Below are 14,409 nucleotides of genomic sequence, written 5' to 3' on the forward strand. Positions count from 1 at the left end.
TTTTGTTTTAGGGCCTGCCGGGGAGTATAATTCGGTCTCCATTGCTGGGCCCAAAAGGGGACCTCGGCGATCCAGGACTTCCGGGAAGAGAAGTAAGTGCACTCCGAGCTTTCCTCACTTGCCTTCTTTGGGGCCATCCAAGAAGCACTCCCCAGTTTTCTCCTCCACTTTTTCCTCCACTCTTTCATCCATAGGCACTTTCAAGTTGTTACATGTGCAAATTAGCATGTTACTGGCGTCTCAACAAAACGTTGCCTAGATAACACCAGTGAGGATCAGCTTCTCTTTGTTTTATTCTCTTTCTGCTCAGTTTCCATGGAAATTTTGGTTTGTGGCTTTGGCTGTAGATTTCTGCTTATATTGTGCTAAGTGAGTGTGGTAGAAAGAGCTTTAGGGACCGGAGTGTTCTCGGTAAGTGCTGCTGGACTGATTAGAACAAAGGAAAAAAGCCCAGGACACTGCTGATTAGCTCCAAGGCTGACTCTAAATGGGCCTACCTGGAAATGACTCTTAAGAGACACTCCTTTCATTACCATTGCATTTCCTCTGCCCACACAAAGCAATGAATTTGGACTTTCTATGGACTGGGGCTGGGGAGGGCAGCACAGCACACAGGCCCTCTCTGAATGGAAGGAGATTATACAGTCCTGTAATATTGGAGCCAAATGAGACATCTATGGTTGGACCAACCTGTGACTGAATACAGACCCCCTCTTGCTACCTTGTGGAAAATCTGTAATTGAGTAAGGGGTCTCTTAGAATCACAGCTGATAGGTACATAGGGCTTTAAAGCTGGCAAAGGATCTGACTTGGGGGAATGGATATGGGGATCCAAATGACCACCTATCGGATTTGGGGCCAACCTATGATGGAACGTGAACCTTCGCTATCATCTGCCTTCTAGCTTTTTCTGGTAGATTTCCAGTGAGGATGAACAGTGTGACCCCAATGGCTCAATCACTGACCTTACGGTCAGAGGGCCTCTGGCTTTGAATCTCAGCTAGCTATGTGACCTTGGTTGTCACTTAACATTTCTGAGCTTCAGTTTTCTCATCTATAAAGTAGGGAAGATAACATCAGCAATCTCACAAATGAGAAAAAATATCTCTAAGGGCTTTGTAAACCTAAAAGTACCGGATAAATATTAGTTGCTGTTATTAACATTAATAATACCTCCCAAGGTAGGCCACTTCACTTTAGGATGGCTCTAATTGTTAGGCAATTTTCCCTTACATCAGACCTAAATCTCCATTTCTGCAACTTTAAAAAAATTATGATAATTTTTAATGAATGAAATGAGTTGTTTGGTTTTTTGAGGCAGTTGGGGTTGAGTGACTTGCCTAGGGCCACACAGCTCTAGGTCAGATTTGAACTCAGGTCCTCCTGACTCCACGGTCAGTGCTCTATCCACAGCTCCACCTAGCTGCCATCCCCCTTCCCTTTTTAAAATGGACTTTATTATGTTTTTAAGCCTTCAGCCATGTTTTTCTCTGCATCTGGAAAGGTGTTTTTTGCTTAAAGTGTTAGTCATGTCTGACTCTTTGTGACCCCATTTGGCATTTTCTTGGCAGAGATACTGGAGTGGTTTGTCATTTCCTTCTCTAGCTTATTTTACAGATGGGGAAACTGAGGCAAACAGGGTGAAGTGACTTGCCCAGGGTCACACGGCTAAGAAATTGTCAGAGGCCAGATTTGAACTCAGAAAGACAGACTTCAGGCCTGGTGCTCTATCCAATGCACCACCCAGCTTCCCCAAGGTTATGTGATTTGCTCAGGGTCACAGTAAGTGTCTGAGGCTGGATTTGAACTCAGGTTTTTCTGATGGCCTAATCATAGATTTCTGGAGTCAAGCTGAATAGGTCTATACTATCCTCCATTTAGTAGTCCTTCAGATGCAGTGTGGGACAGTAGATAGGACACTGCACCCCATTAGAGCTAAGAAGCCCAGGGTTAGTGTCCTCAGATTAGCAGCTCTGTGACCTAAAACAAGTCACCTAATCTTTCTGGGCCTCATTTTCTCCATCTGATTCCCTAGAGCCTTCTCTTATCCAGATGAAATATTCACCTGAAACTTATCTCCATGATGTTAAGGTTCTTTCTTCATTTCCATTTTCTTTGACTTTTTCTTGGTGATTTCCAGCCTGTCAAAAGCCTTCCTAAAAATGCTTCCCCTAGACTTGAACACAGTACACTAGGAGGGGCCCAGTGAGGGCGGAAGATGGTAATGTAATCATCTCTCCTGGGACTCCATTAGAATTAAGGTTGGGGGTAGCTAGGTGGCCCTGGAGTCAGGAGGACCTGAGTTCAAATCCAGCCTCAGACATTTAACACTTAACTAGCTGTGTGACCTTGGGCAAGTCACTTAACCCCATTTGCCCTGCCTTCCCCCCATCCAAAAAGACAAATAAAATAAGAATTCAGGTCAAACCCTATTAAACATCAAGGCACTATACTAGATACTAGGAACATCAGCTTGCCTGTGACATGGCCCATATTCCCAGAGCACTCCTGGCCTTCTGGGAGCAGAAGGTAGGGATGGTACAAAGGTAGAATCTGGGATGAGATATGGGGGAGGGGTGGTTTGAGAAGATGATGGAAAACCAGCAAAGAAGACATTGAAGGAGCTGTCTGAGAGGTAGGAGGGGAGCCAGAAGAGTGTCATGCAAATCAGAGTGTGCTGGAGGATCAGTGTGATCACAGGATCCTAGGTTTGGACCTGGAAGGAAGCTTAGAGGTCATCAAAGCCAACCTCCTTCATTTTACAGAGGGAGAAACTGAGGCTCAGGAAGGGGAAGGGACTAGTTGAAAGTAATGCATCTGGTGTCAGAGGCAGGGTTTGAACTCTTTCTGCCTCCAGAGGCAATGTTCTTTCTGCTGATTCTCCAATGAGACCTTTCTCAAGAATGTTAAGACTCTTCTCATAACTGAGAATTTTTTGCCCCAGGAAAAGAAATGAATGTCCTTCCCCTAGTTTGCTCGCTTTACTTTCTTTCTTTTTTCACAGCCTCCTTCTCATATCTTTTGGCAATTGAACCCATTCAGGCCCATTCATTTAATACTCTAAGCCTTCCCTCTTACCTTTTGTTCTCGTTACCCTCTCACTTTTGCTCACCTTTGACCCCTTTCTTGTGTCCTTCACAATTCAAAAAAAATTTGTTTTTGATGTTTTTTTGTGCCCTCTGCGTTTCCTTTAAAATGAATGGTGTCATGTGGATGCTAGAACACCAAGGATGCCACTGAGTTCTAGAGCAGAGAGCTCTCAAAGTGGTGCCATGCTTCAAGAGGCTTGGTCCTCTTCCCTCTAACGCTTTCTTCCTTTTGACAGGGCCCAGCTGGTGTGATGGGAAGCCCAGGCCCTCTTGGTTCCTCCGGTCTGCCAGGTTGGATGGTAAGCTTTCCAGAGCATTTTGGAGCATGGGCTGTGCCTTTCTTTTCAGCATATGTGGCATTTGTGAGCTCCTCCCAAGTGGGAGGCAATGTGATTTCTTCTCCGTATTTGCCTGGGAGGAAGATGGAGGATGAAAGGGTTCAGTTTTCCATTTTACTTTTTTCAACCAGTCAATCAATCGATGGATCAGTCAACAAGGGTGCATTCATTAGACACCCACTGTGCCAGCCAATAATAATATGGTATAAACATCATACTACTGGCTTTGGCTGCAATTTTGGAGACTGGAAGCTCTGTGAGGACGGGGCTCATTTTATTTTGGGCTTTGTATCACAAGGCCTAACTCAAAGTGGGATTGTAGGAGTCTGAGGTAGAACTGGAAAGGAACCTCAGAGACCTCATTTTACAGAGAAGGAAACTGATACCCAGAGAGGGGAAGGGGACTTGTCTAAGATCACACACAAGATTCTTGATCTAGGGCTGGAATAGATTTCAAAGGTCCTCTAGTCCAATTTCCTTGTTTTACAGAGGGGGAACCTGAGGCCCAGGGAAGGGAAGGGTCTTGCCCCAGGTCACAAAGGTAGTAGTTGGTTGTGGTAGGACTTCTGACAACAGAGTCAGGCATTAAATAAATGCTTTCTGATTCATTTTGTGGTGGCAGTCTCACCTTTGACCCCTCCTGGCCATGTGATCCTGGTGAATTTCATTTCTGTTTGCCATACTCTTTAAGTATTGCAGAGAAGGTACCCACCTTCATTGGTAGAAGAAGTTTCTTCACCTTGAGGTTCCCTGGGCCAATGAAATCATGAGTCCAGTCCTTGTCTCTATGCCTCCATCTGGAACTTATTTACATTGGATGTAAAAATAAATATTAGAATAGTCAGAGGATTTTCAGAAGACGATAGACTCCTATCTGTCAGAACTGGAGGCTTTCATCAAGGCAAGGGGCAAAACTAGATGATAGTTTCTCAGTCAGGGTGTCCCGACTCTGAATGGTGAAGATGATTTACGTTTGGGGCACATTCTTCCTTTTTTCACTCCATCTCCTCTCTTCTGACACATCATGGCTTTCGGATGGTATTTGTAACAGAAGCTAGGAATGCCACCCATCAGTGGACTTCCAAGAGAATGTCACCCATCAATGCCCTTCGCTGTTCTCAAAGATGACTAAAATGACATCACCATGTTGGGGTCAAGGTGCAGTGTGTCCGACTGTGATTGATCAGACCAGTATGAGATCAAAAGGTTCTACCACAGGATGGGGCACACATAACAGTGACTTGTAAATAGGTGCTGATCCAGCTTCATCTTTTACCTTGTGCCATAAAGTTTGAAAACCCAAATACATTCTTGAAGAAAGGCTAAGTGGGATTTCAAAAATTGCTTCAAGAATAAACTGGGATCTTTCTGTAAAAGAATATATTTTGTTCTAGCCCTAGTGACCTGCCGGTATGATACATTTGAATGTGACGAGATTTTCCTTAAAGGCTCTTGAACAACAGTCAGCCCCAGAAGTCATTGGGTGCTGCTGAGATTCTGGCCATGAGCTAGATACCCAAAGGCCCAGGACCCTAGGGCTAGTGAGCACAAGTCATTTGAACTCAAAGATGTTTTGATATCAAAGTATGTTTTGATTAAAAAATAAATAGAACTTTTTCCCTTTTATTCCTTGATTAATTCATAGGGGCCTCCTGGACCACCAGGAATTCAAGGACCAAAGGTAATTTCTGTTTTCTTTATATTCTTTTTAGCTTTTTCAGGCTATTTTGTAGTTGTCTATCCTCAAGATTTCTTATCTGAAAAATGTTCATTTCAGGGGAACATGGGCTTGAATTTCCAGGGCCCCAAAGGTGAAAAGGTAAGCCTTCTCTTTTTGTAACTTTCTGACCTATTGTCCTGATTTTATTTCCTCTTATCTCTCTCATCCTCCATGCTTTACATGTCGTATTGCCAGAGGCATATGAGGTAACCTCAAAATTTTGTTCTCTTTTGGGGGAACTAGGGTGAACAAGGGCTACAGGGCCCACCTGGCCCCCCAGGACAGATCGGGGAACTGAAGGGATCAAACGAGACAGAGCTGCTGAAAGGAGATCAGGTGAGGTAGGGGGATGAAGATTACCAGAGTGTCTCATTGCTATTCGGAATGGGATTTTGCATAGCTTACATATGAGTATTATTTTAAAATAATTCTAAGAGCTGGAAAGCAGAAGGGCCCTTAAAGACTGGCTAGTTCAGAACTTTCATTCTACAGAGGAGGAAATGGAGGTCTAGAAAGGATAGGAGACTTGTTCAACATCACACATAATATCCTCTATCTAGAGCTAAAAGGGCCACCAGAGGCTCAGAGAGGCTAACCTTTCCTCTGTAGAAGATAAGTGACTTAGCCAAGGTCATACATAGAAGCATAGATCTTGAGCTTTAAAGGTCTTCAGAAGCCATTCAGTCTGGTCCAGTTTACTTATTTTATAGATAAGGCCCAGAGAGGCTAAGTGACCTGTCCAAAGCTACACAGCTTATAAGTATCTGAGGCATGATTTGAATCTGAGTTTTCTTGATTCCAGTTCTAGAACTCTTTCCTCTACAGCTCTCAGATAATTAAAGTCATTTACATGTTGGCTAAAGTCTGTGGTTTCATTGGAGTGGACACTCTGTTGACCCCTATACAGTCTCTATGTAGGTGGTCTTCCAGAGATGCTTTGACCAAACATCTTTTTCCCTTTTGGCTGCTCTGGTCTTGGGCCCCTTCAAGCTTTGCCACAATGAGGCACTAGAGGAAAATCAGTTACCTAGTATTTGTTTTATTTTTTTGTGGACTTTTTTTTGTGTTTTTGCTTTTTGGAGGGGCAGTTGGGGTTCAGTGACTTGCCCAAGGTCACACGGCTAGTTTTGTGTTAAGTATCTGAGGCTGTATTTGAACTCAGGTCCTCCTGACTCCAGGGCCAGTGCTCTATCCACTGCGCCACCTAGCCTCCCCGACCTAGCATTTTTTAAGTACCTTCTCTGTGCCAGGCACAGCTAAGTGCTGGGAATACACAAAGAGGCAAAAGACAGCCCCTGTCCTCAAGGAGCTTACAGTCTAATGAAGAAGCTAACAGAAACAAATATGGACAAAACAAACTGTATACAAGGTGATGGAGTATTGTGAAGACCAGAAGGGAGGCCAGTGTTACTGGATTGCAGAGTAACTTGTAAGCTGTAAGAAGACTGGAAAGGTCAGAAAAGACCAGGATTTAAAGGGATTTACAAGTGAAACAGAGGATTTTCTATTTGATCCTGCAGGCAATAGGGAGACACTGGAGTTTATTGAGTGGGTGTGTGATTGTGTGTTGTGTGTGTGTGTGTGTGTGTGTGTGTGTGTGGTGACGTGATCAGACCTATGCTTTAGGAAAATCACCTTAGCAGCTTAGAAGAGGAAGGATTGGAGTGGGAAGAGCCTTGTAGCAGGCAGCCCCACCAGCAGCTATTGCAATAGTCTAGGTGGTAGGTGACGAGGGCCTCCTCAAGGGTGGGGGCAGTGTCAGAGGAGAGCAAGGAGCATGTTTGGGGGGGATGATGCAGGGGTAGAAATGACAAGACTTGGTCAGTGAGTAGAGTATGAGGGTGAGAAGTTGAGGGCATCAGTAGAAACACATGAAGTCTTCAAAAGCCTGGATGAGGAGTTTGAGAGAGACTGAGCACATCACAATATCATATATATGTTTCCCTTCATGAACTGTCTCTGTTTATACTTTGCACGCTATGGTCCCTTGAGGTTTTGTTGTTGTTGAATTGTTTCAGTCGTGTCTGACTCTTCGTGACCCCATTGGGGTTTTCTTGGCCAAGATACTAGAGTGGTTTGCTGTTTTCTTCTCCAGCTCACTTTTCAGATGAGGAAACTGAGGCCAACAGGGTGAAGTGACTTGCCCAGGGTCACACAGTTAGGAAGTGTCTGAGGCTGGATTTGAACTCAGGGAGATGAGTCTTCCTGACTCCAGGCCCAGCCCTCTATCCACTTCACAGCCCCATTTTCCCCAAGAGGCCTTTGTCCCCTTGTTATGTCCTTGGCCAGCATTAATTTCTACCTGTTATCTTTGGAACCCACTGCCTGGCCCATAGAGAGGGCTTGCTTCATGAAGCTTGTGGCCACATCTCCGAGAATGAGCTATTTGAAAATAGTGACAGTACATGAGGTAGAATGGCACTTTATTCCATAGACTAGCTTCTTAGTAAATGTTTGTTGAATGAATGCTTGATTGATGATCTTGCTTTAATTTTTTTTCCCAGCTAACACTCAACTAGGGATAGATTGATTGGTGTTGAAAGACAGCAGTGGAGGGGGGAAAGCCTAGCTCGGTCCTGGAAGACTAGTATCAGGAAGGCTGAGGCTACCGATGGGCTGGGCCTGGTTTGGAGAGCCAGGTTTGAACAATAAAAAAGGGACTTGGGGAAAAAGCTTAAATAAGGCATAAGACCAACCAACTGTGCCTTAATGACTAAGGGCTGGAGAATGGGACTACTTAGCTCCTCTCCTTGTGCTTCTGTTTTCTTTGTCTTAAAGAATGATCCTTTAAGGCCCATCTAAAATCCCCCTCTCCTCAGTACTTCAAGAGACAGCATAAGTATTTTTGGGGATCTGGAAGAAGGTCTTTAGTGGAGTGCCTCTGGTCTCTGTGCTTGGCCCTTTGCTATTTAAAAATTTTATCACTGACTCAGAGAAAGGCACAGATGGTGTGATTTACAGGTGATACCCAGCTGAGAGGAAGAGCTAACACACTGGAAAAAAGAGCCAGGATTCAAAGAGATTTTAGTGATTTGGAGTCCAATAAGATAAATTCAATAGGGATAAATAAGTTTTTCATTTGGATTTTAAAAAAATCAGTATCACAAACAGAAGATGGGGATGGGGATATGTGACTAGACCACAGTTTTCCTGAAAAGGATTTGGGGGTTAACATGAGACATCTGTGTGATATGGTAACTAAGAAAAAGTAACAAAACTCTAGGCTTCAAGTCCAAGAAGCAATTATCGGGCTGTCTTCTGCCCTTGTCAAGACCTCAGCTGCAGTATTGTGTCGAGGTCTGGGAAGCAAAGTTTGAGAAGGGCATTGATAAGGGCGTTGGTAAAGTAGAAGGCATCCAAGAAAGGGGAGCTAGGATGGCGGAGGCGCTCACACCCATTGGTATCCCAGGTTTGGTGGAGGTAAGTGGCCTGGAGAAGATACCGGAGAGCTGCCTTTTGGATAAGAAGGGCGGGTCTTGTTCTTCTAGGCCTCCAACAGCCAGAGCAACAAGCGATAGGGGGAGGCTGTAAGAAGGCCGAGCGAGGCTAGAGGCCAGCAAGCAAGCAGAAAGCTAGCCAGGAGTAAGGTGGGCTGCTTTGCAGGGCCTTATGGGAGGCTTCAAACAGAAGCCACATGACCAGCTTGGTGGAGGGGACTTGTTTTCAGGTCATGGCTAGATTCAGTGGCCTCTGAGCCTTTTCCAACTTGGACTAGAAAGGAGTGGATGGAAACATGTCCATATGCAGCAAGCTGGCCTTAGGATACTTGTGGCTGAGTGTCCAGCTGCCTCCTCTTGAAAGCCTTTTTATGTGCTCGACACATAGTTTATATCCTTGTCCAAAGCAGTAACCTCCATGAGCCCCCAAGCCTTCCTCTCAAAGGCGGTAAGTTGGAATGAGAAGTGAGAAAACACATACACACACAATATAAACATACACACATGCATATACACACACACGTGTGTACATACACGACCGTGTACACACATATACATGCACACACAACATACCCATGTGTACACACATACACACAGCAACACATGTACATGTGTGCACACACATGCATACTCACACACATATACATGCACATACACACAGCACACACATAATACAATGTGCACATGTATACACACATACATACAGGTACTTGCACAAACACACATATACAAAACAGAACACATACACAATACACATGCACACAGCCATGCAGGAACATGCAGATATATACACACATATACACACATACATGTGCACACACTACCCTAATTAACCTCTTGAGAGGCTTCATGGTATAAGTAGGTAGAGTGTTAGACTTGGAGTCAGGAAGACCTGAGTTCAAATCCTGCCTCAGACTAGACTAGCCTCAGCTTCCTTTTCTGCAAAATGAAGGAACTGTGGTCCCTTTTGATTCTAGATCTCCAGTACAATGTGCAAGAAGCAAGTCATTTAATCTCCCTTTGCTCTGTTCCTTCCATGGTTGGGCTTTTCAAGCCCTTCACAACATTTCCAGTCTCCTTCCACTTTATTCCCTTCTGTTACTGGACATGCTGGTCTGCTCTCTCTTTCTTGCACATGGTACTGGCCTCCAGGCCTTTTCCCTAATGGTGGTTTCCCTGGCCTCCTTTCAAGACTCAGCTCAAATCCCCCATCCTGCAGGAGGCCCTTCCTGGTATCCTTCCACTCCTCAAAATTCTTTCCTTTGAGATTATCTCCCACTTACTCTATATTTCTCTTTTATGTACATAGTTGCTTTAGAATGTAAGCTCTTTGAGGGAAGAGACCATTTTTTGGCCTTTCTTTGCATCCCTAGTGCTTAGCATAGTGCCTGGCTTGTGGTAAGTGCTTAATAAATGGAAAACCAGATAACCTCTGAGGTTCCTTTCCAACTCTTGATCTGGAATCCTTTGTGTGACCTTGGGTAAGTCATTTCCTCTCCTGGGGTCCCCACCTCCCCCCTAAAATGAGAGGGTTTTAAAATGTGATGGCCTCCCAAATCCCTTCTAACTCTCAATATTTGGTCCTGTAGCATCATCCCGCTAGGCAGGGGTGGGGGACCTGTGGCCTAAAGAGAGAGAGACACACACACACACATGCACATGGCCCTCTAGGTCCTCAAGTGTGGCCTTTGACTAAATCCAAACTTCCCAGAACAGATACCCTTAATAAAAGGATTTTTCTGTCAAACTTAGACTCAGTCAAAAGGCCACATCCAAGGCCACATGTGGCCTTGAGGCTGCAGGTTCCCCACCCCTGGGCTAAATGATTTCTGAATAGCTACATGCTTGTGGGTCCAGTTGGGGCTGCTGGGTGGACTTTGTTCTCCTCATTCAAAATTACTTTTCTCCTCTTTGATAGGGTGCTCTGGGTGACCGAGGTTCACCTGGACTTCCTGGACTCCGTGGGCCTCCTGTGAGTAGCTACCAATATTTTGCTCTTAATCTGTGGAGAGCTGTGCATTTGTCTGTTAGCTGAATCGAAATCGATTTTTTTGTGCCTTCAGGGTCTTCCTGGTGGTGTGAAGGGTGAAAAGGGCCGGCAAGGAGAACCAGGCCAGAAAGTGAGTTTCTTGAGCCTAATAATTTGGTATAAATGGGCTGGTGAATATGCTCTGTCACATACAAACGTATATCACATACATGTATTTATTTATACATGATACACACCTACACACAGATACACATAAACACATATACAGATGCACACACACAGACAGACACTCATACACACATACATGGACAGACCCCAGTTCTAAAGATGTTTGCAGTATCCCATGGTGGGGTGGGGGTAAGAAGAGATGACTACCTTCCAATTGCCTATTTCACTTCTAACAAAGTCCTTGTCCCCTTTTTCCTCAAAATCTCTTTGTGTGATGAAGGGTAAGCCAGGCAGAGATGGAGCCAGTGGCCTCCCGGGCATGCAAGTGAGTAGCCAGTTGGCATGGGGTGGGGGGCATGGGAAGAAGGTCTCATAGCATAGGGGCCAGGGGCAGGGAGAGGCTTAGTTAGCAGTACCTGCTCACACAAATACCAGGGAGCAGGGTGGAGAGGGTATACATTTATTTGTCTCCTTCTTTTTCCAAGTTTCCTTTCTTAGAGCACTCTTCCCTGTCTACTGCACCCCACCCAGTCTTCTTATATAATGCACACCCCCAACCATCTTCCAAAAGCCATGGACCATACCTTGCGACACGTCCTTAGGAAAAACACATCCTGAGTTCAAAGTTAGCTGTGGTTCTTCTAGTAATATTTTAATGAGGTTTAATACTAGAGCAGGCCCTGTGATTTGCTTTCTTTGTATACATTTTCCATAGTACAAATGCAAAATTACTGCAGTGTTGAGTTTCCTGGATCTCTGCTAATTACCAAGGTAGTTTCTTAAATGACCAGCAGATGGCGAAAGAGCTACTTAGGAAGGAAAGAGCCAGGCTCCCCGCCCTTCCACTGTATGGTGCAAGAAGAGGGGTTTAGTCCTAATAGGTTTTCTCAGTGTGTAATTGCCTGATTCAGAGGGTGGGCGAGGTAGACTACACAGAGGAAGGGGCTGATGAATCAGGAGACCATGTTGTTTGACGGAGTGACAGGCTGGGGGAGAGAGGAATCTCTGATGAAACTTCTAATTCCCAAACCTGTTTGGGCATTGGAGACACAGAGGTTCCCAGACAGCAGCAGCGAGGGTCTGGGAAGGAGGGGGAGAGCTTGGAAGGAGGAGGGTGGTGTCTGAGGAGTCCAGAAGGCATGTTTAGCATCAAGCTTCTTCTGATGGCCTTGGTCAGGCAGGGAGAGAGAAGGAACTGCCTGCCTTGGGGAGGGAGTAGGGAGAAAGCCTACAATCCTAGGCCCAGAGCTGGCAGAGAGGGACCCCAAGGCCACCGAGTCCAACCCCCTGATTTTACAGAAAGGGGGAAACTGAGGCTTAGAGAGGTTGAGTTTTTTTCCTCATGATTATAAGTAACAAGTGTCAGGGGTAGGATTTGAACTCAAGTCCTCCAAGTACTATGCACCACACTGTGCTGCCTCCCAAGAGGTGGTATCTTCAAGAGAAAACTGGGTTTCAGTGAGTACTAGAAGATGGAAGGAATGGCTGAGGAATAGATCTTAGATGAAGGATCTGGGGTTCCATAATAAAGGAGAGTTCCTTAGGGTACAGTGGAGAGGGACAGGACAGGGTTAGGGCTGAGTTTATTATTGAGGGGTCAGGGTGCTGGTGGCACTCCCTGCTGATTCCCATTCCAACCTCCAGTTGATCCCAGGCAAGTCTGTATCAGGATATTCTGCCCAGATGGGGAGGGATAAGTAGGACTGAGAGAGGAGTGAGACTTCTGACAGCCATGGGATCCAAGACAGCAAGGAGACAGGAAATGCCTTGACTCAGTTTCCCCATGGTAGTTGAAGCTCAGACTCAATGATGATGTCTTGCCTTACCTTCATGTTTCTAAGGGCTTTCCCTTTCGTCTCCAAGGGCTTACCTGGTGATCCTGGTATTCCTGGTAAACCCGGAAGAGGTGGCGAAAAGGTAAACTTTGGGCACCAAGCTAGAGTTCTTTTTAATCCATCTACTCTTGGTCTTAACCATGTAGTAAATTCAGAATAGGAATGTTCCAAGACACTGGATGATGTCATTCCTCTCCAAGTCAGAGTCATGCAATGGCTTTGGCATCTGAGGATTTGGGTTCAAGTCCCATCTCTACCTCTTACTAACTGTGTGTGACCTTGGGCAAGTCACTTTATGGCCCTGGGACTCAGTTTCCCCCTCATAGAGTGCCTTTCCAGCTCCAGAATTAGGTTACTTTGCTCCCCTGAGCCTCTGAGTTCATTTCCATTCCCTTAAATTGTAACTCATGAGGAAAGGACAAAATATTTATTTGGATTTAAACAAAGCATTCCCATCATGAAAAGAATGATTCAGTGGGCCTTGGGCATGTCCCACCAGAACTGGGGACTGCAGTGCCCACCCTTGAAAGCATCCTGCCTGGTTTGGGTATAAGAGAATTTCCACCCCCCTGGCAAACCAGTCATATCCATCAAACAGTTGTTTGCAAGTCTAGGCCTCATTCTTTGCTTCCATGTTTCCTTTGGAGCCTCACTTTGGCCAAAGCTATTCATTTAGGGATTCTGTAAACACTCTGAGAGACAATCAATCAATCACCAAGTATTGATTAAATGCTTTCTGTGGACCAGGGACTATGGTAAGGGCCCAGGATACAAAGAAAGCTAAAAACAGGCAAGTGTGGGAATAGACAGTCAGGCAGCCCTGGGCCTAACTCAGGCCTCTCATATCAATAACTGCTTGCTCCTGGGTAAATAACCCCTCAGCTCCCCAGGCAACTGCACAGCAGGTGCCCCATCATCGTTGGAAAAGGCAGTAGCCTCTTCTGGAAGCTCCTTCTACCAAGCCAAAGAACAAAAAATGATTCTGACCAAGCTTGGGCCTGGAGAGGAGTTGAGAAAATACCCCTCCCTCACTTTTTTTGCAGGTATGGGGGGCTATGTGCATGAAATATTATGTAGATAATCAGAGCTCAAGAGGACTATGGCAACTATTGAGTCCAGCTTTCCCACTTTACAGAGGAGAAAACTGAGTCCCAGAAAGGGGAAGGCAAGCTCCCACAAGCAGCAGGTCTCTCTCAGAGAGGTGAGATCCGAACTCATGGCCTCTGACTTGTAGGTTCCTGGATTACAGCTGGAAGGGATCTCAGGGGCCATCAAACCCAACCCTCTTATGGATGGGAAAACAGACCAAGAGAGGTGGAGGGTTCCTTTTCTTTGGAGGCTGGACAGCCACCTGTTGAGTAGGTTGCAAATACAGATGCTTTTCTTGGATGGGTGAACTTAGATGGCTTTCAACTCTCTTCTTCAGTGCTTCTGTAAAGAAATCTGGTCGAGCTCACACAGCTTAGGTAGGTATATCTGATGGTGGAGTTTGAGCCCATTTTTTTTGACTCATAAACTCATAAAAATCTAGAGCTGGAAAGGACCTCAGAGGTAATCAAGTCTAACTCCCTCATTTTGCAGATGAGGAAACTGAGGCCTGGGAGAGGAAGCCTAACTCACACAGAAAGGAAGCAGAAGGGGCAGGATTTGAACCTGACTCTAGGGCCAGCACTGTTCTCCTGTGCTCGGCTATGTGCCATGATCTATGGATTGGCTTTACCAAACCACTTGTTTTTGTTCTCTTCTCTTCTCTTCTCTTCTCTTCTCTTCTCTTCTCTTCTCTTCTCTTCTCTTCTCTTCTCTTCTCTTCTCTTCTCTTCTCTTCTCTTCTC

General features: G+C 45.3%; 1 protein-coding gene across 1 annotated transcript in view; it reads left to right on the forward strand.

Moving 5' to 3' along the window:
• The window catches only part of COL4A5 (collagen type IV alpha 5 chain), a 211,520-nt gene that overhangs the window by 60,144 nt on the left and 136,967 nt on the right, over positions 1 to 14,409 (forward strand). The window contains exons 9-17 of the mRNA XM_069100381.1: positions 12 to 92; positions 3,326 to 3,388; positions 5,073 to 5,108; positions 5,205 to 5,246; positions 5,391 to 5,483; positions 10,503 to 10,556; positions 10,648 to 10,704; positions 11,023 to 11,067; positions 12,606 to 12,659. Of these exons, the coding sequence (XP_068956482.1) occupies positions 12 to 92; positions 3,326 to 3,388; positions 5,073 to 5,108; positions 5,205 to 5,246; positions 5,391 to 5,483; positions 10,503 to 10,556; positions 10,648 to 10,704; positions 11,023 to 11,067; positions 12,606 to 12,659 (525 nt within the window). The remainder of the gene's footprint in view (positions 1 to 11; positions 93 to 3,325; positions 3,389 to 5,072; positions 5,109 to 5,204; positions 5,247 to 5,390; positions 5,484 to 10,502; positions 10,557 to 10,647; positions 10,705 to 11,022; positions 11,068 to 12,605; positions 12,660 to 14,409) is intronic.

This window comes from Petaurus breviceps, unplaced genomic scaffold (genome assembly GCF_028583685.1).
Source record: "Petaurus breviceps papuanus isolate PSGF00001 unplaced genomic scaffold, PetGlider_PUasm1.0 400, whole genome shotgun sequence".
NCBI lineage: Eukaryota > Metazoa > Chordata > Mammalia > Diprotodontia > Petauridae > Petaurus > Petaurus breviceps.